The sequence below is a fragment of the Littorina saxatilis genome, linkage group LG7, assembly GCF_037325665.1.
Source record: "Littorina saxatilis isolate snail1 linkage group LG7, US_GU_Lsax_2.0, whole genome shotgun sequence".
NCBI lineage: Eukaryota > Metazoa > Mollusca > Gastropoda > Littorinimorpha > Littorinidae > Littorina > Littorina saxatilis.
In genome coordinates, this window is record NC_090251.1 from 5,141,275 (window position 1) to 5,167,548 (window position 26,274).

Here is a 26,274-nt window from a genome sequence, read left to right on the forward strand (position 1 = left end):
GTGCTATCACTCGATGTGACCAGTCAATGAGCTGGATGTGTTGTGTGTGTGCAGGCTATAGAAGACGAGTGCTGTATCTGTCTGGTGGAGTTCACTAAAGCCTGTCGCTACCCCCTGGAGTGTGGACACACCTTTCACAAACAGGTGAGCATCGTGTTCTGTACACAGGCAGGTGTTGCAGTGTACTTGAAGTCCCATTGCAACGTGAAGAGTCTCACAAACTGGCACGCTCGCATACACTCCTTGTGCACATACATCTACACACACTCATGTACACAGATACTGCGCACACACACACACACACACACACACACACACACACACACACACACACACACACACACACACACACACATATATCTCTGTGATCGCGGCTGACAGCGTCTGTTGTGTGTGTGTGTGTGCAGTGTATTGACAAGTGGGTGAAGGAGCAGGGGGAACGTACGTGTCCCATCTGTCGCAACATTGTCCTCATGGTGGAGGACTACCCTCGTCTCGCTAAGAAGGACCCCTCGCCCTTCGATAAGGACTTCCCCAAGCTGGGCTCTCACCTGCCCAAACGTGGGTGTTGACATTGGGACCCAGACTTCTCCAAGTTGAATTCTGATTTGCCTAAATGTGGGCCTTGACACTGGTACACGCTAACATATGGCTGATAAAGACATCTCCCATCTGAGTTTTTGATTTGCCAAACATGGACGTTGATATTAGTACCCTGTAACATCGTGCTGATAAGAACTTCCCCAACTTGGGTTCTGATTTGCCTGAATGTGGGTGTTGACATTATTGCCTGCTAATATTGTGCTGATAAAGACGCTCTGACTTGCCAAGAAACATGGGTGTTGAACTTGGTATGCAGTATCATTTTGCTGACATGTGTTATAGTTCCGATAAAGTCTGCCCACAGCTTGGTTCTGACTTGCCAAGAATCATGGGTGTTGACTCTAGTAACTGCAAAGGAGAGGTTATATTTGACACTTCACCAGAGTGTGTTCTTTCATGAAGGAAGGGCAAATAGCATCTCTATCAGGAAGTGCTGTGCGTTTCTCAATTTGTGTTTTTACAAATGTTGATGCGGTTCTTGTGTTCAAGTTATGACGTGGTTTTACTGCACAGAGGGAGAATGTCCTATTGAATGTGAGGGAGAAAACATGGCTGCCCTGGCTAGAAAGTGGAGAAAGAAATTGGTGTGTTCAACTCTCTCATTGTTTTAATTTTATTTTGAAGATAAGAATTGTTTTCAGTTTGACGAAAAGTGTTCTCGGTCATTTTTTCTATTCAATAAAATTGTTGTTCCTATGAACAGTCCTCAATGTCAGCTCTTATAGAGTTAGGTTGTGACATTTTTCCTTGGTCGAACCATGTCATTTGGTATTCAACAGTTTATTTCAAAATTTTATGAGCTCTTTTGTAGAAATCATCAATGTCATCTTCAGGGGTGTCGCCTGGCATCAGCTGTTGACAAATCACAGAATATTTTTTCAAATCACAGAAAAATGTGCCTTCATTTTGTGAGATCTGCCAAACTTTTTGCACAGTGGGGGAAGGTTCACGCCAAAGACAGCTTTCAGAATTTTACCGGAAAATACTTCTTGTTTACAAAAATTGTGTACATTTGTAATTTTGTTTATACTAGTTTGTTACAACTTGAATGCCTGGCCGTGTTGCAGTGGAAGCGTGTGTGCATTGTTGATGTATTTACTTGTGAACACGGTGCACTTATTGCTGTGCCAGCCTCTTTGTTACTGTGGCATCACTATAATTACATGTGTGTGTGGTCATTTTTAGCTTGGTGAAACTATAGCCATCAGTCTGGTCATTATTCTTTTTTCTTTCTTGCAGCTAATTATGTAATATGTAAAAGAACATTGAAGTGAATTCCATTCGGTGCTAACAGGCATATCAAGGTATGTGTCACTGCCAGTTTCAGACGGAACTTACTTGTTGCCTGTTGGACAGCATTTCAGACGGAACCCCTTATATGTAAAGACTAAGTCCTTCTCTTGGTAAATGATTCTTTTCATCATGACAGATATGTTCAGGCTTTTACCTGATTTTACCCAGATTAGAACATCATTCAACTGAAACGTATGCCTAGATAACAAGATCATTCAAGTTAACGCATGCCATGCCTAGATTACAAGATCATTCAAGTTAACGCATGCCATGCCTAGATGACAAGATCATTCAAGTTAACGCATGCCATGCCTAGATTACAAGATCATTCAAGTTAATGCATGCCATGCCTAGATTACAAGATCATTCAAGTTAACGCATACCATGTCTAGATGACAAGATCATTTAAGTTAACGCATGCCATGCCTAGATACAAGATAATTCAAGTTAACGCATGCCATGCCTAGATGACAAGATCATTCAAGTTAACGCATGCCATGCCTAGATGACAAGATCATTCAAGTTAACGCATGCCATACCTAGATGACAAGATCATTCAAGTTAACGCATGCCATGCCTAGATGACAAGATCATTCAAGTTAACGCATGCCATACCTAGATGACAAGATCATTCAAGTTAACGCATACCATGCCTAGATTACAAGATCATTCAAGTTGACGCATGCCATACCTAGATGACAAGATCATTCAAGTTAACGCATACCATGCCTAGATTACAAGATCATTCAAGTTGACGCATGCCATACCTAGATGACAAGATCATTCAAGTTACCGCATACCATGCCTAGATGGCAAGATCATTCAAGTTGACGCATTCCATGCCTAGATTACAAGATCATTCAAGTTAACGCATGCCATACCTAGATGACAAGATCATTCAAGTTAACGCATGCCATGCCTAGATGACAAGATCATTCAAGTTAATGCATGCCATACCTAGATGACAAGATCATTCAAGTTAACGCATGCCATGCCTAGATGACAAGATCATTCAAGTTAACGCATGCCATACCTAGATGACAAGATCATTCAAGTTAACGCATACCATGCCTAGATGACAAGATCATTCAAGTTAACGCATGCCATGCCTAGATGACAAGATCATTCAAGTTGACGCATTCCATGCCTAGATGACAAGATCATTCAAGTTAACGCATGCCATGCCTAGATGACAAGATCATTTAAGTTAACGCATGCTATGCCTAGATGACAAGATCATTCAAGTTAACGCATTCCATGCCTAGATTACAAGATCATTCAAGTTAATGCATGCCATACCTAGATGACAAGATCATTCAAGTTAACGCATGCCATGTCTAGATGACAAGATCATTTAAGTTAACGCATGCCAAGGTTCAACGGCCTTGTTGCTTCCTGTGCAGACTATTTACTTCTTGTTTCAAGTAATGCTTTAAGTTATACTGATGTCAAGTCTGCCAAATGAATTGAGCAAAACACATCCACTGTCCAAACAATACAGTCGCCCAATGGACTTGGGTATGTGACCGAGTCAAGGAATGATGTATATTTTAAATGAAACTGAAGCAGTATTGGCGTTAACCGGTAATTACCTGTATTTTACTGCTTGAAATGAGAAAATACCGGAACAAAAATGGCTGCCGGTATGACCTACCAGTCGATATTTGAACAACCGGGTTTTTTTCGCGGGTAAAACAACAAAACCAGTACTCTGAGTTGGACTCTTACCAATTCCAATGACCAGCCTACCGTTTGTTTCTGGACTGTTTGCACCATAAAAGTTTGCGTACCTGTTTGAACAAATACTAGCGCCATCACTGTGACAGCCTGCAAAGGTCTTTGATGGTGTACTTGAAGTCACCTACGAGGGGAGGACGTTAACGTGCCAGAGCTGTCCTTTGTTACATGGCTTCACTCAGTTTACTAGTGAAATCCAGCCACAGTTAGTGCCTTGTGTCTATATGCAGCTAGACAGTGAAATCTAGCCACAGTTAGTGCCTTGTGTCTATATGCAGCTAGACAGTGAAATCCAGCCACAGTTTGTGCCTTGTGTCTATATGCAGCTAGACAGTGAAATCCAGCCACAGTTTGTGCCTTGTGTCTATATGCAGCTAGACAGTGAAATCCAGCCACAGTTTGTGCCTTGTGTCTATATGCAGCTAGACAGTGAAATCCAGCCACAGTTTGTGCCTTGTGTCTATATGCAGCTAGACAGTGAAATCCAGCCACAGTTAGTGCCTTGTGTCTATATGCAGCTAGACAGTGAAATCCAGCCACAGTTTGTGCCTTGTGTCTATATGCAGCTAGACAGTGAAATCCAGCCACAGTTTGTGTCTTGTGTCTATATGAGACTGTGCCAAAAGGTCAGGTGTCATGTCTACTGTCCCGAATGACACACGATTGCTGACATTTCACCATTGCCAACAGAATAAACAAATAAGAAATAGGTAGAAAATGAATGTGAAAACTGACTTTAATTGTTGATCAGTATTTTCTATACCACTAACAAATAATCTACTTGCACATAGCTGTTTGGCAAATGTATGTTGCATGGGACACACTGACATGAAAGTGGAAGATGTTTTTCCCTCTAGAGAAACTACATATCAAGTTACACTTTTTGTGCTCTTCCATTCCAGTTGGCAATCAATTGTTAACGCATGTTATTAGAAAAAATAGAACGAAAACAGATTAGATAGAATGAAAAATGTACTGGTGATGTCATTTGGGACATACTGACATGAAAACGTCACCTTTTGGCACAGTCTCATATGCAGCCAGACAGTGAAATCCAGCCACAGTTTGTGTCTTGTGTCTATACACAGCTAGACAGTGAAATCCAGCCACAGTTAGTGCCTTGTGTCTATATGCAGCTAGACAGTGAAATCCAGCCACAGTTTGTGTCTAGTGTCTATATATGCGGCTAGACAGTGAAATCCAGCCACAGTTTGTGTCTTGTGTCTATATGCGGCTAGACAGTGAAATCCAGCCACAGTTTGTGCCTTGTGTCTATATGCAGCTAGACAGTGAAATCCAGCCACAGTTTGTGCCTTGTGTCTATATGCAGCTAGACAGTGAAATCCAGCCACAGTTTGTGTCTTGTGTCTATATGCAGCTAGACAGTGAAATCCAGCCACAGTTTGTGTCTTGTGTCTATATGCAGCTAGACAGTGAAATCCAGCCACAGTTTGTGTCTAGTGTCTATATGCAGCTAGACAGTGAAATCCAGCCACAGTTTGTGCCTTGTGTCTATATGCAGCTAGACAGTGAAATCCAGCCACAGTTTGTGCCTTGTGTCTATATGCAGCTAGACAGTGAAATCCAGCCACAGTGTGTGCCTTGTGTCTATATGCAGCTAGACAGTGAAATCCAGCCACAGTGTGTGCCTTGTGTCTATATACAGCTAGACAGTGAAATCCAGCCACAGTGTGTGCCTTGTGTCTATATGCAGCTAGACAGTGAAATCCAGCCACAGTTTGTGTCTTGTGTCTATATGCAGCTAGACAGTGAAATCCAGCCACAGTTTGTGCCTTGTGTCTATATGCAGCTAGACAGTGAAATCCAGCCACAGTTTGTGCCTTGTGTCTATATGCAGCTAGACAGTTATTTGATTGGCTGTGAAAGAGTTGCGGTCCTTGAAACAGTGAGGCAAACACACGCAGCCACTGTCACTGATGAGTGAAGACAAACAATCATAGCGGCAATGAATACTGAACTACAATGAGCTTTTTTGTTTTTGTTTAATCATCGAAATTGACATATTGAGCTGATATGTGGACACTGCATAACATTACGCTGACTTATTGACAGTGATGCAAGGGTTGCTTGTTTCCACTGACCAGCATGTGTTTGCCTCACTATTGACAGTGATGCAAGGGTTGCTTGTTTCCACTGACCAGCATGTGTTTGTCTCACTATTGACAGTGATGCAAGGGTTGCTTGTTTCCACTGACCAGCATGTGTTTGCCTCACTATTGACAGTGATGCAAGGGTTGCTTGTTTCCACTGACCAGCATGACTGTGTTTGTCTCACTATTGACAGTGATGCAAGGGTTGCTTGTTTCCACTGACCAGCATGTGTTTGCCTCACTGTTTCATTGGCCCTTTTCACAGTCAAAACCGTGACAGTTGTTTCCCAACGGGCGCTGTGGCGGGGTGGTAAGACGTCGGCCTCGTCATCGGAAGGTCGTGAGTTTGAATCTTGGCCGCGACCGCCTGGTGGGTTAAGTGTGGACATTTTTCCGATCTCCCAGGTCAACTCATGTGCAGACCTGCTTGTGACTTATCCCCCTTTGTGGGCACACGCAAGCACAAGACTAAGTGTGCACGAAAAAGATCCTGTAATCCATGTCAGAGTCCGGTGGGTTATAGAAACACGAAAATGCCCAGCGTATGGCTGCCTAAATGGCGGGGTAAAAATTGTCATACACGTAAAAATCCACGTGTGCAAAAACACGAGTGTACGGGGGAGTTTCAGCCCACAAGGTCACGACTTGATTTTAAGCTCAACAACACAACAATAAGTATCTTGCATGTTTTTCCCTAAGCGCTCGGTATTGCAGCTGTATGTTCTGTACATGAATCCGTGTCAGATTGCTTGTTGTGTAGACACGTGTGTCAGATTGCTTGTTGTGTAGACACGTGTGTCAGATTGCTTGTTGTGTGGACACGTGTGTCAGAGTGCTTGTTGTGTAGACACGTGTGTCAGATTGCTTGTTGTGTAGATACGTGTGTCAGATTGCTTGTTGTGTAGACACGTGTGTCAGATTGCTTGTTGTGTAGACACGTGTGTCAGATTGCATGTTGTGTAGACAAGTGTGTCAGATTGCTTGTTGTGTAGACACGTGTGTCAGATTGCTTGTTGTGTAGACACGTGTGTCAGATTGCTTGTTGTGTAGACACGTGTGTCAGATTGCTTGTTGTGTAGACACGTGTGTCAGATTGCTTGTTGTGTAGACACGTGTGTCAGATTGCTTGTTGTGTAGACACGTGTGTCAGATTGCTTGTTGTGTAGACACGTGTGTCAGATTGCTTGTTGTGCAGACACGTGTGTCAGATTGCTTGTTGTGTAGACACGTGTGTCAGATTGCTTGTTGTGTAGACACGTGTGTCAGATTGCTTGTTGTGTAGACACGTGTGTCAGATTGCTTGTTGTGTAGACACGTGTGTCAGATTGCTTGTTGTGTAGACACGTGTGTCAGATTGCATGTTGTGTAGACACGTGTGTCAGATTGCTTGTTGTGTAGACACGTGTGTCAGATTGCTTGTTGTGTAGACACGTGTGTCAGATTGCATGTTGTGTAGACACGTGTGTCAGATTGCTTGTTGTGTAGACACGTGTGTCAGATTGCATGTTGTGTAGACACGTGTGTCAGATTGCTTGTTGTGTAGACACGTGTGTCAGATTGCTTGTTGTGTAGACACGTGTGTCAGATTGCTTGTTGTGTAGACACGTGTGTCAGATTGCTTGTTGTGTAGACACGTGTGTCAGATTGCTTGTTGTGTAGACACGTGTGTCAGATTGCATGTTGTGTAGACACGTGTGTCAGATTGCTTGTTGTGTAGACACGTGTGTCAGATTGCTTGTTGTGTAGACACGTGTGTCAGATTGCTTGTTGTGTAGACACGTGTGTCAGATTGCTTGTTGTGTAGACACGTGTGTCAGATTGCTTGTTGTGTAGACACGTGTGTCAGATTGCTTGTTGTGTAGACACGTGTGTCAGATTGCATGTTGTGTAGACACGTGTGTCAGATTGCTTGTTGTGTAGACACGTGTGTCAGATTGCATGTTGTGTAGACACGTGTGTCAGGAACACTTGTTGCTCCTGTTAAAACCTTATTACGCCGCCTTTATATAATACAACTGTACAGCGGCGTATAGATTTCACTCTGTCTGTTTGTCAACGAATTAGACTTGTATCTCTGGTACTTTGGGGTCAATTGAGCTAGACTTGTATCTCTGGTACTCTGGGGTCAATTGAGCTAGACTTGTATCTCTGGTACTCTGGGGTCAATTGAGCTAGACTTGTATCTCTGGTACTCTGGGGTCAACTGAGCTAGACTTGTATCTCTGGTACTCTGGGGTCAATTGAGCTAGACTTGTATCTCTGGTACTCTGGGGTCAATTGAGCTAGACTTGTATCTCTGGTACTCTGGGGTCAATTGAGCTCAAATTTGGTGAGTAGCTTGGAAATAGGTTCCTAGCAGTAGTAAAATGGAAGATGTGAGCTTTGAACGCCTTTATTCGGCCAGCCACGGGAAACAAACAAATTAAAGGTTTCACATGAGGATGCGCGTCTCAACCTAACACTTGACGTCAGAGAAATGTGCAGAATCAATTTAGAATCCATTAACAGCTAGTGCGACATTTATTCATGGGTGTTTTCACGAAGCATGGGTGTGTAAACTAGTAAACTATATATTTTTCAATCCGTTTGAGCTGTTTTCAGAGACGTTTTCAATTGAAGGTGCACGCGTACTTCTTGGTTTGAAACTTCTCAATCACTCTCGCACACCATCTAAAAGTATTAATGGATCCATTATTTTTAGATCAGATCATAACAGGAATTCCCGAAACAGTTCCGCGGCCATATTAGCTTGTGAGAAATCGCACGTGTGTGTGTGTGTGCATGTGATTTGAAACAGTTTTGCATGACGTAAATGACTTAAATCGAATCCTCGACGTACCTAGGATGGACAAGGGACAACTGCATGTGCAGACCCAGAGACGGTATCCATGTCCCACCCCCATGTCACCACGTTTTAAGAACTCGGTCAATCTGCCACAAGTGCAGCTGGCTGCACCTAAACACATGTATCTAAAGGCATTCTTTTTCTCTTAGCTTCCCCTCTCTGTCGATGACTACTCTCTCTCTCTCTAAACAATTTTGTGTGACTTAAAGTCGCAGATTGGAATCCGGCCCGGGACAGACCAACTGTTTGAGCAGACCCAGAGACGGTATCCATGTCCCACCCCCTGGCGGCGTGTTGACACGTTGTGGTCAACACTTGTTAAATCTGGTATCAGCATTATAATAAGCAGGCATGGGAATTCTCCAAGGATCCGAGGATTTCCAAGAAAATAAAATCCTCTTGTGAGTAACAAAATTTGAAAAAGACAATCTGCCTGGTAAAAACCATTATCCTTCATGAAACTGTCCCTTCTTTTAATGAGATTCCGCCCGCCTGAGTCACTTGTAATGAGATTCCGCCCGCCTGAGTCACTTTTAATGAGATTCCGCCCGCCTGAGTCACTTTTAATGAGATTCCGCCCGCCTGAGTCACTTTTAATGAGATGCCGCCCGCCTCAGTCACTTGTAATGAGATGCCGCCCGCCTGAGTCACTTGTAATGAGATGCCGCCCGCCTGAGTCACTTTTGCAAACAAAGAGTAAGTGTGTTCATATAATATTAATTCAGTTAAAGGATTAAAATGATCGTTGGTTACTGGCAATACAAAACATGTATTAAATTTGATTGTTTTTTTGCTGTGTAAAGTTTATGAAACGAGCCAGATCGCACCGATTGTAAGCTGTGTAAAGTTTATGAAACGAGCCAGATCGCACCGATTGTAAGCTGTGTAAAGTTTATGAAACGAGCCAGATCGCACCGATTGTAAGCTGTGTAAAGTTGATGAAACAAGCCAGATGGCACCGATTGTAAGCTGTGTAAAGTTGATGAAACAAGCCAGATAGCACCGATTGTAAGCTGTGTAAAGTTTATGAAACAAGCCAGATCGCACCGATTGTAAGCGATGTAAAGTTTATGAAACAAGCCAGATAGCACCGATTGTAAGCTGTGTAAAGTTGATGAAACAAGCCAGATCGCACCGATTGTAAGCTGTGTAAAGTTTATGAAACAAGCCAGATAGCACCGATTGTAAGCTGTGTAAAGTTTATGAAACAAGCCAGATCGCACCGATTGTAAGCTGTGTAAAGTTGATGAAACAAGCCAGGTCGCACCGATTGTAAGCTGTGTGAAGTTGATGAAACAAGCCAGATCGCACCGATTGTAAGCTGTGTAAAGTTGATGAAACAAGCCAGATCGCACCGATTGTAAGCTGTGTAAAGTTTATGAAACGAGCCAGATCGCACCGATTGTAAGCTGTGTAAAGTTTATGAAACGAGCCAGATCGCACCGATTGTAAGCTGTGTAAAGTTCATGAAACAAGCCAGATCGCACCGATTGTAAGCTGTGTAAAGTTGATGAAACAAGCCAGATCGCACCGATTGTAAGCTGTGTAAAGTTCATGAAACAAGCCAGATGGCACCGATTGTAAGCTGTGTAAAGTTGATGAAACAAGCCAGATGGCACCGATTGTAAGCTGTGTAAAGTTGATGAAACAAGCCAGATCGCACCGATTTTAAGCTAAATTTCAGACACATTCCAGGGGACCCGCCTTGTTCACCAAGATTTCTCTTTCAATCAATTCCCATGCCGGTTTAAGGATGTGGACATGCCGCTTCAGTTTGTCAGGAATTTAGCTTGTTTGACTGCATAACGGAAGCAAGAGATGGTCCACTCCATGCGCACGACTGACATTGTGTATGCCTGTGTTGTCTCTTTCGTTTTTTTCTCACATCAAGCGGTCTTGAAACATTGCTGTATAGTGTAATTATGTTTAAAATTGTTTTTGTGGTTTATGAAATCTGCCAAAATAGATTTCCTTTGTGGGCGTGTCTGTGTATGCAACAATAATGATCTGTACATTGCTCTTTTGCGAGTGTAATATTTTGAACGCATTTCTCAATTTTAAAACATTTTGTTGTTTTCTTTTTCTGTTGACAGTTTCGGCACGACAAAATAAAGGAAACGTGCAAACATTTGGTCTACAACAGTCCTTTTTCTGCCGTGTGTAAATGTGTGTGTGAGAGAGCGAGAGTGTGAGAGAGAAGGAGAGTGTGTATGAGAAGGAGTGATTGTGTGTGTGAGACAGAATGTGTGTGTGAGAGAGTGTATGAGAAAGAGTGATTGTGTATGTGAGACAGAATGTGTGTGTGAGAGAGTGTATGAGAAAGAGTGATTGTGTGTGTGAGACAGAATGTGTGTGTGAGAGAGTGTATGAGAAAGAGTGATTGTGTATGTGAGACAGAATGTGTGTGTGAGAGAGTGTATGAGAAAGAGTGATTGTGTGTGTGAGACAGAATGTGTGTGTGAGAGAGTGTATGAGAAAGAGTGATTGTGTGTGTTAGACAGAGAATGTGTGAGTGTGTGTGTGAGAGAAGGAGAGAGTGAATGAAAAAGAGTGATTGTGTGTGTGAGACAGAGAATGTGTGTGTGAGAGAAGGAGAGAGTGAATGAAAAAGAGTGATTGTGTGTGTGAGAGAGAATGTGTGTGTGTGTGTGAGAGAAGGAGAGAGTGAATGAAAAAGATTGATTGTGTGTGTGAGAGAGAATGTGTGTGAGACAGAGTGTGTGTGTGAGACAGAGAATATGTGTGTGTGAGACAGAGAATATGTGTGTGTGAGACAGAGAATATGTGTGTGTGAGACAGAGAATTGTGTGTGTGAGACAGAGAATATGTGTGTGTGAGACAGAGAATATGTGTGTGTGAGAGAGAAGGAGATAGTGTATGAGAAAGAGTGATTGTGTGTGTGTGCCCTTGTCTTTATTCATCGACTATTAAAAGCCAGTGTCACTGTTTCTGTTATACGAACAACGATCACAAGTGTTGCAATCCATGGCGGTGGACTGGGATAATCACGGCAATGTCCATAACATCTCTGTCAGAAGAAGCACGGGAACAGTATCAGTCCAAGGGAAGTAACAGTGTAAACATGCGTGCGATCAGGAAAACCACAAAGTTACTTCCCCTGTAACGTTTCCCCCTTGCTGTCTGCAATGTCAAGGGGATGGTGTTACTTCCCCTGTTAAGTTTCCCCCTTGCTGTCTGAAGCAGAGCAATGTCAAGGGGATGGTGTTACTTCCCCTGTTAAGTTTCCCCCTTGCTGTCTGAAGCAGAGCAATGTCAAGGGGATGGTGTTACTTCCCCTGTTAAGTTTCCCCCTTGCTGTCTGAAGCAGAACAATGTCAAGGGGATGGTGTTACTTCCCCTGTTAAGTTTCCCCCTTGCTGTCTGAAGCAGAGCAATGTCAAGGGGATGGTGTTACTTCCCCTGTTAAGTTTCCCCCTTGCTGTCTGAAGCAGAGCAATGTCAAGGGGATGGTGTTACTTCTCCTGTTAAGTTTCCCCCTTGCTGTCTGAAGCAGAGCAATGTCAAGGGGATGGTGTTACTTCCCCTGTTAAGTTTCCCCCTTGCTGTCTGAAGCAGAGCAATGTCAAGGGGATGCCAGAACAAAAGACACACAAAAACAGTGCGGCTCACCATCTAAGATCTGGTCAGACTTATAATAATGGGAATATAATAATTTCATGTGTTTCGCATAACGATGTGACAAGTTGGTTGTTGAGAGGTGGAGTGCCCCCCCCCCCCCCCCCCCCCCCCCCTCGCGGGTTAGGGGGAAGAATTTCCCCGATGCTCCCCAGCATGTCGTAAGAGGCGACTAACGGATTCTGTTTCTCCTTTTACCCTTGTTAAGTGTGTCTTGTATAGAATATAGTCAATGTTTGTAAAGATTTTAGTCAAGCAGTATGTAAGAAATGTTAAGTCCTTTGTACTGGAAACTTGCATTCTCCCAGTAAGGTCATATTTTGGACTACGTTGCAAGCCCCTGGAGCAAATTTTTGATTAGTGCTTTTGTGAACAAGAAACAATTAACAAGTGGCTCTATCCCATCCCCATCCCCCCTTTCCCCGTCGCGATATAACCTTCGTGGTTGAAAACGACGTTAAACACCAAATAAAGAAAGAAAGGTGGAGTGCATCTGTAAACATGACTGTGCCAGCAATGCGAGTCTGACAGTATCTCTTGTCTGACAGTATCTCTTGTCTGACAGTATCTCTTGTCTGACAGTATCTCTTGTCTGACAGTATCTCTTGTCTGACAGTATCTCTTGTCTGACAGTATCTCTTGTCTGACAGTATCTCTTGTGAAACTGTGAAAAGAATCTTTTCTGACCGCATAATTTTTTCACTTTCTTGTAAAAACAGGATGAACATTTTTGTGCGGTGTTTTTTTCTCCATTTTTGAAAACCAAATTGTAAACATTGTGTGCAGCTCACCAAGTAATGATATCTCACGAAAGTTATGTCCATCAGCACATTGAAATTGTATGTGTTGTGGAACTATTTATCTGTGTTAGTTTGTTCATTACATTTTAAATACTTCTAAACCTCCTCACTCAGTGATGGCGCTATTATTTTTTCAAACCTGTACGCAAACTTTTATGCTGCAAACAGTCCAGACACAAACGGTAGGCTGGTCTTTGGAATCAGTAATAAGAGTCCAACTCAGAGTACTGGTTTTGTTGTTTTACCAGCGAAAAAAACCCCGGTAGTTCAAATATCAACCGGTAGGTGATACCGGCAGCCATTTTTGTTCCGGTATGTTCTCATTTCAACCGGTAAAATAACGGTAATTACCGGTTAACGCCAATACTGCTCACTGTAACTGCTTTTGCCCTCTGAGCGCTATAGTTCCATAGTGTAGCTAATAGCCATGTAGTTTATGTGTGTGTGACGCGTGTGTGTGTGTGACGTGTGTATGGGTGTGTGTGTGATGTGTGTGTTTGTGTGTGTGTGTGTGTGTGTGTGTGTGTGTGTTTGTCTCTGTGTGTGTGTGTGTGTGTGATGTGTGTATGTCTGTGTGTGTGTGTGCGCGTTGACAAAACAAGACAAGTGAATGACATGTTGTATCAAACATTAAACATTTCAATAACCAACAATTCTTGTTTTTTGTATCCTCAATGTTGGAACGTTATCAGTCTATCTGTGTTGGGGTTATCACACAGATCAACCTGCCAGCTGTGCGCCTTTCTTTTTTGTTTGTTAGTGTGTGCTTGGTTTAAGATTTGTTGGTTTGATTATTTTGAGGTTGTCTTTTTTTACACGTGAGATTAAATTGCAGTTATCTCCCTTCTGGATGGAGAGAAATTCAAGATGGTGACTTACTGTATTATATCAGAGACATACATACAGAGATGCGAAGCGAGGGCCGCTCGCGTGAACTCTTAGGCTACGCGGGCCGCGCTCGGTCAGCGTGACCTCGTGCCATCCCGTACTAAGTTGTTGTTCGCTTGCTCTCTGACACCGATTTGAAGTGCTTTTCTGTCATATTTCTTTGGGTATATCCAGCTTCAGACGAGAGATATCAGTGTACGGTAAACTTGATTCATATTCTGTAGCTTCAATAGTGTCCACACGAATGCATTTGAGAGGATTGGCTTCCCGAAGTGAGTCAAAAACGGTTCCTTCGGTTCTTGCGGCCATTGTTTCGAAGTCCATTGTGCGTGGAGGCAATGTTTGGGAGCTAATATTTTCTTTTGTGCGAAACTTTGCTTTCCCTTGACTGGCAAATGCATTACTGGTGTATACATTAATCTGTTTGTATAATTTTTGACGCGCTGTAATTAAATCTGATGTTTATAAGTCTCACTCAAGTGGTTCTCGCACATACACTGGCATGTGGATAAAAAGTTCTTAAGGAGAAATGAGCGAAATTGCTTACTTTAGGATTCATCTTCTAATCACCAAATAATGCAATAGTCTTCTTCTTGTGATTTTCTGTTTCTCTTGAGTGCAAATAATCAACATTTTGCATGTTTTATTATCTATGATTTTCTATGAAACAGTTATTACTCTTTAAAAACACAACAATTGCCAGCTTGGCGCCAGTCATGGGAGGATTACTTGCCCCTGTCGTAGGCGAAGAGTACGCGAACAATTGCCAGCTTGGCGCTAGTGGGAGGATTACTTGCCCCTGCCGTAGGCGAGGATAACGCAAGCGGGAAGACAGCGCTTCGCATCTCTTCTATCTATGTCTCTGATTATATCTTTGCTTGAACAGGTTTTCTTAACTTCATTTCAGTTGTAGAATTGTTTAGAATTAATGCACCGTTTGTGTATTTTATTTTTGTGAAAGCGAAGACTTTGAAATTTGAGGGAGGTCACCAAACTTTGTGGACAACAGTGATCATAAAGCACTAAGTGTGTCAGGTTTGAGTTGTCTTCGAATAAAAATGTGTAACGCAGCCAGACACACACATGCGCGCGCACACACACAAACTCACTCACTCATCCACACACACACACACACACACACACACACACATACACACACATGACACACACACCACACTCACACACACATCACACTCACACACACACACACACATGACACACACACACACACATGACACACACATACACACACACACACATGACACACACACACACACTCACACACACACACACACACACACACATGACACACACACACACATGACACACACACACACACACACACACACACACACACACACACACACACAGAGTAATTAAGACAGGTAGAAGAGCAAAAACATTTTTATTAACAACAAATTGTGTGTGTTTTTGTTTGTGCTTTTTGAGTAATGTCATTTGCTACTTTTCAAACAGGCAGTAAACATTTGTAAACGACATATTTAGACTAACAAGGTTCATAAGCAGTACCTGTCATTTATGTTGTAACAGTTGACCCGTGATAAAAGGTTAAACAAATTTCATGTGAAACATCAAAGAAAGCCGTGCATCTCACAGGTGAAGCGCAGTCACCGTGTCAAGATCTGAATGACGTAAAACACAAGCACGATGACGTCAATTCTTATTTTGCGTCATAGAACCTGGAAATCTTGCACGGTCAGCCAAACAATCGGCGATACCATGTGGCAAACCTAATGTTGTTGTTGTTGTTGTTGTTGTTGTTGTTGTTGTTGTTGTTGTTGGTGGTGTTGTGATGGTGGTGGCGGTTGTTGTTGTCGTGGTGGTGGTTGTTGTTGATGCTGTGGTTTTGGTGGTGGTGGTGGTGGTGAAGACAGTGGTGAAGCTCACGGTAGAGGTGGTGACGATGGTGTTGATGCGGGGCATGTCACGACAAGACACACTAATTCCTGCCTCTCCTCCTCTTGGCTGTGGTGGTAGTCGTCGTTGCTGGTGGTGTCTGTGGTTGTGGTGGTGACGGCGGTGGTAGTGGTTGTTGTATTAGGTTGTGGCGTGGGTAGTGGTGATGGGGGTAGTGGTTGTTGTAAGGGATGGCGGGGTGGTGGTTGTGACAGGAGGCGTGCGGACCATGATGAGCTGTGTGGTGCAGCGTGATACTGCCTGAAGCCTGTCATGACGATCAATCAACTCATCAGTCCACCCTTCTTCATCATCATCCTGATGTCTGTCCTGTAACACGGCCACCACGCGCCGCTCCAGGCCTTTCACATAGTCATACACCGCTACTGTCACTGTGTCCGTTGCCGCCACCGCCACGTCCTGCACAGCTCGCTCCCACCTCGCCTGTTGTGTAGGAAGTCTTGATCCCCCAACACACTCACCGGTACACCACCATCTTTCAGTCCCTGCACCACGCCGCTAGCTGGTGACGTCACCCGCCCTGTCTCATCCGTGACGTCATCATGTAGATCGCCGCTTCTGGTCAGGACGAACACGTCGCGGTAGCTCAGCCGGGAGGGACTGTTGGCGACGCTCCTCCCTGCAGGGAAAAGACCGTTGGAACAGTTAAATATTCATGTATGTAAGCAAACATTCGTTACATCTTTAGACACACCCTATCCGTGTATTCATTTGTTTTCTCAAACACACACACACACCACCCACCCCCAACCCCCCTCCCACACACACACACGCAAACCTGCATACACACCTGAGTTATAAAATCTTCACAAAGTCTGTACATTTTCGACACAGACAGCAAAACTTCGACGTCATGACGTAATTTTGCCTTTTACGTCAATACAAATGACGTCATTGTTTTCTCCCTGCAGACTGACCAGACTTTAGATTTGATTGAACATAATTATATTCTCGGGGGGGGGGTAAAACACCATTAGGCAGCGGGAAGGTTTACCCTTCACTCAAACCTACCACAATCATCATCCTCATCCTCGTCATCATCATCATCATCACCACCACCACCACCACCACCACCACCAACACCACCACCACCACCATCATCATCATCATCATCATCATCATCATCAGTTACACAACTTACCCACACCGAGACGGCGCAGCTCGACAGCGATATCCTGACCACACTGTGCGCAGTCCACCGGCCACCGACCTGTGTGAGCGTTGCCATGGTGACTCAGCCGTATCACGCTCAGCCCGTCCCCAGGGGCAGGCACGCCGCTGTCGCTGTAGTCGTGGACAGGATACCTGTGAATCGCGGGCTGTATTTCACGGAGGACGGCGGGCGCCGAGCGAAGGGGGACAGCGAACACCTGTGTCTGCAGTGCTGGGGGTATCTCGGTGTTTTCGATACCGGCACACCACAGGTACAGGTGTGGTACTTGCTGCGCTAGGCGTGTTACAAGGCGTGTGTGACGGGGACCTTCCTGACGCCTGTGACACAGAATGGAGACATGTTGTCAGAGATGTGTGTCACACTCACATTAGACATGTTGTCAGAGATGTGTATCACACTCACACGAGACATGTTGTCAGAGATGTGTGTCACACTCACATATGAGACATGGTAAGCTGATAATAGTAATGCGTTATCCACAACTTTATCAAAGATGTCACTTGATATTTTACCAATGAGGACATAATTAGCCTGGGATTGTACGCACATTGTGGTTATAACAACATGCAATTCCACGCATACAGTAACACGGTGGTGCGAGTTACATGAATCAGACAGTTACAACTCTCTCTCTCTCTCTCTCTCTCTCTCTCTCTCTCTCTCTCTCTCTCTCTCTCTCTCTCTCTCTCTCTCTCTCTCTCTCATGAATCAGACAGTTACAAATCTCTCTCTCTCTCCCTTTCTCTCACGCACACACACACATATATAATGTATACACACATAACACACACACACACACACACACACATGCACACACAAACACACACACACACATAAACACACACACCTATGAAAACAAACCTGCTGTCAAAGGACACCTCGTCGATCAAGACGTGCAGGTGGCCGTTTTTCACACTTGCCACGAGGTCGGTGACTGCCTGATCAACATCTCCCTCCCTGTTGAAGATATCGTACAGGTGGTACGACACGCTGCCTGGTGTCAGGGAAGGCGTCGGGCCCGCGCTCAGCGACATCTCCAGCTGTTGTTTGATGGATGTGCTGACGGCCCGGGTGTTGTCCTGTGTTGAGATGACGTGCACATCGTGCCCCTGTCGCAGCCACCTCACCCCCTGCAGCACTAGCACCACCGTCTTACCTGTTGAAACACAAACAATATTAAGGTTAATATATTGCAGGACAATGTGAAAACAAGGCAGTGTTTGACGTAGAGACGACTTGCACATCGTTAGGGAAGACGTGGGCCCACGATCAGCCACCTCAACCCCTGCCTTACCAAACTGTCTTACCTGTAAGTTTACAAACAAACCATACAAATATACTACGAAACAGTGTGGAAGCAAGCTTTTCTACATCAAGTCCGTTTCACCTGTTGCACGCGAAACACAGCATCAGGAAAATAGAAATAAGCACACATAAATGATATAACTGCCAAGAACATTTCTATTTTAGAAAAGTACATTACATGGAGACTAAATGAACATGTCAGTTTCAAACTGTTCTCCGTGTCAGCCTGATGCCTTTCCTTCAGTTGTCACATTTTCCACGGAATCAGACAACACAAACAGCGAGCACAATACAAACCGTCCTCCAACAAAACTGGATCGAACCTTCTGCTACGATGACGATAAAGTAAAACTGGACACAAACAACGTCATAAACACTGCGTCAATCCTTCAACTAAGACGTCATTTGAGCAAACTACCTGGGATCAGTGCACTGTCAGGAAATCAGAAACATTGTTCTGTCAGTATCGTTTGCCGCAACAACATCGACGACGATAATTATTGTTGTTGTTCAGGATGATGATGATGATGATGATGATGATGATGATGATGATGATGATGATGATGATGATGATGATGATGATGATGATGATGATGATGATGATGATGATTAATGAACATTGCCAACATGTTTTATTTTATTTTTTTATTGGAAGAAGCAGCAGTGTAAGTAATTGCTGGGTGGTTGTGGTTGTGGTGGTGGTGGTGGTGGTGGGTTTGTTTCTCTTCATAGCAGCAGTATTAACACAGCACCCTTCACACACATGTCAGCAGGTGTAGGGTGTAACCTCATTCACGTCATGTCCTATTAGTGATGTTCACATGTGCGACTTTCAGACAATTTTGAAACGATTGTTGTCAATAAGAAGGCAGACAATAGTTGGTGCAGCAAAATAATCGTGAAGTTAACCATGTAAAAAGACAACGCGAATTTTGATCAATTGCCGGCAGACTTCTGGTCAAAAAAAATCTCCCTTTGAAAACTGTGCGACTTTGAACAAAGACCCAGCTTTTTCTGGAGGCGTTAATTTTTTATTTTTTATCATTCTCTTTTTGGGGAGTTTTGTTGTTGTTGTTGTGTTGTTACATGTTTAAGCTTTAGAGGGAGGGGGGGGGGGGGGTTCGGGGCTTGGTGGTCACAGTATCAAAAATATGTAAAGAAAGAAAACAGCAACAGTGGACTAGCCGTTGCTTCCTGCCATGCAGACACAATCATCAAATTTTCTTATCAATATATATCTAAGGGTTACATCGGAACATGCACTGGAGGCATTAATTAGTTAGCAGACTGCGCCTAGGAGACTGAACCTTGTTATAGTAGAAGGCCACAGAGCTAAATTTAGCGTTGCCAGCACGAGTAACTAGAGTAGCATCTGCCGCGCGCCGATGTTGGCCTTTAACGCGAAACAGACGGCTGAGCTTAGTGTCCCATCTTGCTTCGAAAAAAAATCGTTTAGAGAACAGTCGCAAATCGGCAGCAAGACCAACAACAACAAACAAACAAAATAAGAAACAAACAATCTAGTCAGAGAAGCTGTGAGCTTGTCACCTGTTCCTGGCGCTCCCGTAATGTAGACCAGTGGCGGGTCTCTGTTCATTAGGCCGAGCTGTTGCAGGGTCAGAACCAGAAGTGCCAGCCTCCGCCCCAGTTCCGCCACCGCCTGTCCTGTAGTCCGCACCTCCACACGGACACCGTTGTAGCAGGGGACAGACACCGTGGTGGCCGGACCAACAAACCTGTAGCAGAAACAATTAAGATAATGATAAATGATAATTAATACTTAAACGTCGAATACCAACATTATTTTAGCACTGCGACGTAACTGACATGGATGTCATTTCTCTCACCTGGCAACGATGTCCAGGTAAAGTTGGTCAGTAAGCCGAGCGTCCACAGTACAGGCCATCCTGTGTTGCCACCAGGTGCTCAGCTGTGATAACACGGCGGGTGTCACGTGCCAGTACGATGCAGGCTGGGACAGTTGGTCAGAGCAACAGCAAAGCTGAACGGCCTCTGCTGCATTGGCCGCACCCAGGCTCTGACACACCGCCTGCAGCAGAGACATACATGTACGCAATACTGTATCTTTGTGTGGGGCGCCAGTATCATTATTTGCTTGGTTGAAACTGACAAAACATCCATCAAGCAGTGTGACTATGTACGCACACTCGTGAGTGTGTGTGTGTGTGTGTGTGTGTGTGTGTGTGTGTGTGTGTGTGTGTGTGTGTGTGTGTGTGTGTGTGTGTGTGTGTGTGTGTGTGTGTGAGGCTGCAATTGTAAATGTACTGAGACCAGCACACACTCTCTCCCTCTCCCTGTGTCTCTATCTGTTTCTTTCTCTTTCTTCTCTCTCTGTATCTCTAACTCTGTCTGTGTGTCTGCCTCTCTCTCTCTCTCTCTCTCTCTCCTCTCTCTCTCTCCCTCACTCCCTCCCTCTCTCCCCCTCTCTCCCCCTCCCCCCCTCTCGCTCTCTCTCCCTCCCCCCTCTCGCTCTCTCTCCCCCTCTCCCCCCCTCTCTCTCCCCCTCTCTCTCCCTCTCTCTCTCTTCCCACTCTCCGGCTCTCTCTTTCTCCCACTCTATCTCTCTTTTTTGCTCTCTCTCTCCCTCTCTCTCTCTCCCCCCTCTCGCTCTGTCTCTCTTTCCCTCCCTCCCCTCTCTCTCTCCCTCCCCCCTCTCTCTCTCCCTCCCTCTCTCTCCCTCTCTCTCCCTCTCCCCCTCTCGCTCTCTCTCCCTCTCTCTCTCCCCACTCTTGCTCTCTCTTTCTCCCACTCTATCTCTCTTTTTCGCTCTGTCTCTCCCTCTCTCTCTCCCTCCCCCCTCTCGCTCTCTCTCCCTCTCCCCCTCTCGCTCTCTCTCCCTCTCTCGCCACTCTCGCTCTCTCTTTCTCCCACTCTATCTCTCTTTTTCGCTCTGTCTCTCCCTCTCTCTCTCTCTCCCCCATCTCGCTCTGTCTCTCTCCCCCCCCTCTCTCTCCCTCCCCCCCCCTCTCTCTCTCCCTCCCTCCCTCTCTCCCCTCTCGCTCTCTCTCCCTCCCCCCTCTCGCTCTCTCTCCCTCTCTCTCTCCCCCCACTCTCGCTCTCTCTTTCTCCCACTCTATCTCTTTTTTTCGCTCTGTCTCTCCCTCTCTCTCTCCCCCCCCTCTCGCTCTCTCTCCCTCTCGCTCTCTCTCCCTCTCCCCACTCTCGCTCTCTCCCACTCTATCTCTCTTTTTCGCTCTGTCTCTCCCTCTCTCTCTCTCTCCCCCCTCTCGCTCTGTCTCTCTTTCCCTCCCTCCCCCTCTCTCTCCCTCCCCCCCTCTCTCTCTCTCCCTCTCTTGGATGTTTATATGCAATGCATTATTGCAACTATGCTGCAATTTCCAAACTATATTGTTTTCCCCATTTTTGAATGTGTATACAAAACCATAACCCTTTTCTTATTCCTATTTACATTATGTACGTCTGTTAGTAACAATAACCTTGTCAATGTTACTATCTATATTATGTGCGTCTATATTAACCCTTGTATAAGGGACAGGTTGTAAGATTAGGCTTTGCCTAAAACCTCTATCCTTTGGTAATAAAGTTCAGTTTCAGTTTCAGTTTCAGTTTCTCTCTCTCTCTCTCTCTCTCTCTCTCTCTCTCTCTCTCTCTCTCTCTCTCTCTCTCTCTCTCTCTCTCTCTCTCTCTCGAGTGGTCTGCCCTTACCACCAGAGAAGGACGCAAATTTCGGAGCTCCGCAACATTTGATAAGTATCTTCTCCTAAGCTACTATTGCCGACCAAAAATGTCACAAACGGGACTGCCACATCGCCTGGAACAGTTCCTGATCAACTTAGTGGACGAAGTTGGGCTATCTTCTTGGAAAATCCAGGGGGAAGGTGACAGTACAACAGTTGTGTTGAGGTTTGCTGGGCCGCCATCAGACCAAGCCAACATAGCTCACTACAGGAAGAAAAGCAGGTCACAAGTAAAGCGTGATGAAACAAGAAGAAAGAACTTCGTGCAACGCAAAGCAGCTGAAGCGGAACAGAACACAGCGTCATCGGTAGAGGCCCCTGTCAACAATAGCCGTGCTTCTTCTACCCAGCACGTGCAGGATGTGCAAACCAGTGTCACTCACGCACCTGCCCACTGTGACACTGCAAGCTCAACCACGTGCGAGAATGTCAACCCTTGGGTGTGTAGTGCTGTGACGTCACAGACAGCAGACGACGGAACCACTACAGCTGAACTGGCAGCAACGGACCGTGAGTTTGAACCAGATGATGTCTACGACTTAGCCTCACACTGCTCAAAGAACGTGCGACTTAGAGAGAAACTGTTAAACAGAAAGAGGAACCGCACTCTCACAAAAGTAGTGTGCGAAAGAAAAGGTGGAAAGAAGACGCTGTTTGCAAGGGGAGACGACTACGTCCTGACATACGACTGCGAAACAGCACAGACAACGTCATTCCGAGAAGAGGAGGAAACGCCCCCGTGTGTCCGGCGTCTGCCCCAAGTCGACCGCAACGTCTTTAGAGAAGAAATCGACCATCTCACTACTGACCTTCATGTCGTGTCTACACTGGTACAGTGCTACCTCCGTGCCATGCCAGACTGACTATTGTCGCTAAACTACAGGGCACACATATTTCATGTGTGTTTGTGACAAACCGCGATCGATATGGAACAATACCGCGATCGATATGGAACAATACCGCGATCGATATGGAACAATACCGCGATCGATATGGAACAATACCGTGTTCGAAACGGAAAAGTTATTTCCCGACTTGGATTACAAGTTGGATGCTTCGGACCGAATCACGATGCATTGTTTTTGTGTAACAGACTGAAACCAATGTGTACACTGATGTTCGTGGATCGTTCGATTACCCAACCCCCCAGCACCCTTTTGCTATAAACAATATGAGTTTTCGCAAATAAACATTCTGATTCTGATTCTGATTCTCTCTCTCTCTCTCTCTCTCTCTCTCTCTCTCCTAGGCGCCATGCAGTTCCATTCCCGCTTGACGGGTAAATAGAATACTTTCATGTCTGACATTGTTGTTGTGCTTTTTGTGTGTGTTTTGTTCTTTTTGTGAATGTTTTGATAATCATATGATCAAACAAGCGAACGATCATAATAATTCCTCTCTACAGGAAATGTGTTTTGTAATGCAAATATGTATATATATATATATGCTATTCACTTTTGGATGTTTATATGCAATGCGTTGAATGTAACTATGTTGCAATGTCAACACTATATTTCGTATGATCGAACTGTTTTCCCCCCTTGTAGTGTGTATACGATAATATGATATTTTTTATCATTATTAATATTATGTGCGTCTGTATTATGTGTGTGTATAAGTGTAACCGTGTGCGGAAACACAACGATCACCTCGGGAAGCGAAGTGCAATCAAACAGGTTTGAAAATATTAGGACTAATTTCTTAGCCCTATAAAAACTGTTATGCAAACCCGAAGGTTTCCATGAACATACAGACAATCGGAAGCCACCAGACCCCATCACAAACAGAATTCTATAAACCACGGGTGTTGACGTAAAGGCCAACAACTCGGGTGCAGAGTCTGCTGTGAAAGGAGCGGTAGCCTCCCCTGTCACATAAGGGACAGGTTGTAAGATTAGGCTCTGCCTAAAATCCTGTCGTAGTAAAGTTCAGTTTGTATCAGTTCAGTTTCAGTTTCTCTCTCTCTCTATCTCTCTATCTCTCTATCTCTCTCTCTCTCTCTCTCTCTCTCTCTCTCTCTCTCTCTCTCTCTCTCTCTCTCTCTCTCTCTCGTTACCTGTTCCAACTGTTCATCGTTGTCCAAGACTCGCTCTAACTGAGCACTGCTGACGTAAGGCAGGAAGAGAGTTTTCTTGACAGTCATGCCAGGTCCGATGTCACTCACAAGGTGCCTCACCACTCTCTCCGACTTGTCCAGCTGCTTGACCGCTTGCTTCACCTTCTGGGTAATGTGTGGATCGGCCGGAGTGTATGTCTGGTTCAAGGTACCCATGGTTTTCCCCACAGACTTGAGCTCTCCGATCAGAATGCCGTGCTGGCGGTGGATCAACAGAAAGTCAAAATCCCCCTGACGATCTCGTGGTAAGTCTTTGGGTCGTGGGAACTGTTTAGCGGCCGCAGCGTAGGCAGGCTCGTTGAGGTAGCTGCCGAACTGTAGCTGAGACAGGATGAACATGGCCTCGTGACGACTGTCGCCAAGCTCCTGTAGGTTTAGCATCACGTGGTTCTGGGCAAAGTCATCCCGTAGGTCGCTCTCCTGCATTCCTACTGGTGGGAGATGTGGCCCTGGCTCCTCGGCCCACATATGCTGCGGTACTGTCCATCCCTCAGGCTTGGTACTGAGAGCTGTGTGGAGAAACCGGGTACTAGCTTGTAGCTGTAGCACATGCACAGACAGACCGGCACCGGGTACAACGTCCCTGACGTAGGGCACCCTGTTGAACTGTACCGGCGGCACACAATGGGTACGGGTAAGAGCGTCGGGGTAGAGTGACGTCACGATCTGTCGCCAGTCATCGGCGTCTGTCTGTTGTGTGTTTCTGGCCGCCATGGTCTCGGGTTCAAACCTTCAATCAATTTAACCTGCGCGTTTTGGGAAAGACGGAGAGCACACTCTCGTTGTGTCGCCGGTTTTGATCAACAACTTATCTTTCCCTTACACCCGGTTAGACAATCAGTCCAGGTTCACAAATGTTCTGTTCTTCTGTTTATTTCGTACAATAAGAAACACCACACTATCACTGTCACTCATACAAGTCACTTCTCATAGACAAGCAGACCTCACTGTCACAGACACAAGTCATTTCTCATAGACAGGCAGACGTCACTGTTACTGACACAAGTAATTTCTCATAGACAGGCAGACCTCACTGTCACAGACACAAGTCACTTCTCATAGACAGGCAGACGTCACTGTTACTGACACAAGTCATTTCTCATAGACAGGCAGACGTCACTGTCACTGACACAAGTCATTTCTAGTTCTTTTTACGATGCTGTTCTCTTTTTATTTATAACAGCAGGCAAATTTAGAATTCCGTTTTTGGTGTGTAAGTTGTTTAAGTTATTTAAATGTAGTTAGAGTGTGAAGTGTGAAAACACTAGCTTTAGAAACTGCATGATCATTGTCTACTCCTTGACACTAACATCACCCCGCTGTCACTTTGATCATTAACGAAGGTCAGTCATACTTGTTTCATACCTACACGCCATGAGGCGCAGAAACGTGTGAAGTTTTAATGGTAAAAATAGAAAACCCTCAATTCCAAATACTGCTTACCGTACCCCTAAATGCGACCACCATCGTAAAAAGTACCTTACTGTCACTGACACAAGTCATTTCTCTCAGTCACTGACACAAGTCATTTCTCTCAGTCACTGACACAAGTCATTTCTCTCAGTCACTGACACAAGTCATTTCTCTCAGTCACTGACACAAGTCATTTCTCTCAGTCACTGAAACAAGTCATTTCTCTCAGTCACTGACACCGTGACAAGTCATTTCTCTAAGACACTGACACAAGTCATTTCTCTCAGTCACTGACACAAGTCATTACTCTCAGTCACTGACACAAGTCATTTTTCTCAGTCACTGACGCAAGTCATTTCTCTCAGTCACTGACACAAGTCATTTCTCTCAGACACTGACACAAGTCATTTCTCTCAGTCACTGACGCAAGTCATTTCTTTAAGTCACTGACACAAGTCATTTCTCTCAGTCACTGACACAAGTCATTTCTCTCAGTCACTGACACAAGTCATTACTCTCAGTCACTGACACAAATCATTTCTCTCAGTCACTGACACAGGTCATTTCTCTCAGTCACTGACACAAGTCATTTCTCTCAGTCACTGACACAAATCATTTCTCTCAGTCAGGTAGACCTCACTGTCACTGACACAAGTCATTTCTCTCAGTCACTGACACAAATCATTTCTCTCAGTC

At 44.8% G+C, this 26,274-nt stretch overlaps 1 protein-coding gene across 1 annotated transcript in view; it reads right to left on the reverse strand.

Annotated features, from left to right (window-relative positions):
• Positions 1–15,639: 15,639 nt before the first annotated feature.
• LOC138970529 (uncharacterized) overlaps positions 15,640–26,274 on the reverse strand; it is an 11,005-nt gene continuing 370 nt past the window's right edge. Inside the window, exons 1-6 of the mRNA XM_070342990.1 lie at positions 24,106–26,274; positions 20,178–20,380; positions 19,879–20,066; positions 17,887–18,181; positions 16,993–17,342; positions 15,640–16,470 (exon numbers count right to left, since the gene is read on the reverse strand). The exon at positions 24,106–26,274 is cut by the window's right edge and continues 370 nt beyond it. Coding sequence (XP_070199091.1) covers positions 16,220–16,470; positions 16,993–17,342; positions 17,887–18,181; positions 19,879–20,066; positions 20,178–20,380; positions 24,106–24,879 — 2,061 coding nt within the window. The 5' untranslated portion in view covers positions 24,880–26,274 and the 3' untranslated portion in view covers positions 15,640–16,219. The remainder of the gene's footprint in view (positions 16,471–16,992; positions 17,343–17,886; positions 18,182–19,878; positions 20,067–20,177; positions 20,381–24,105) is intronic.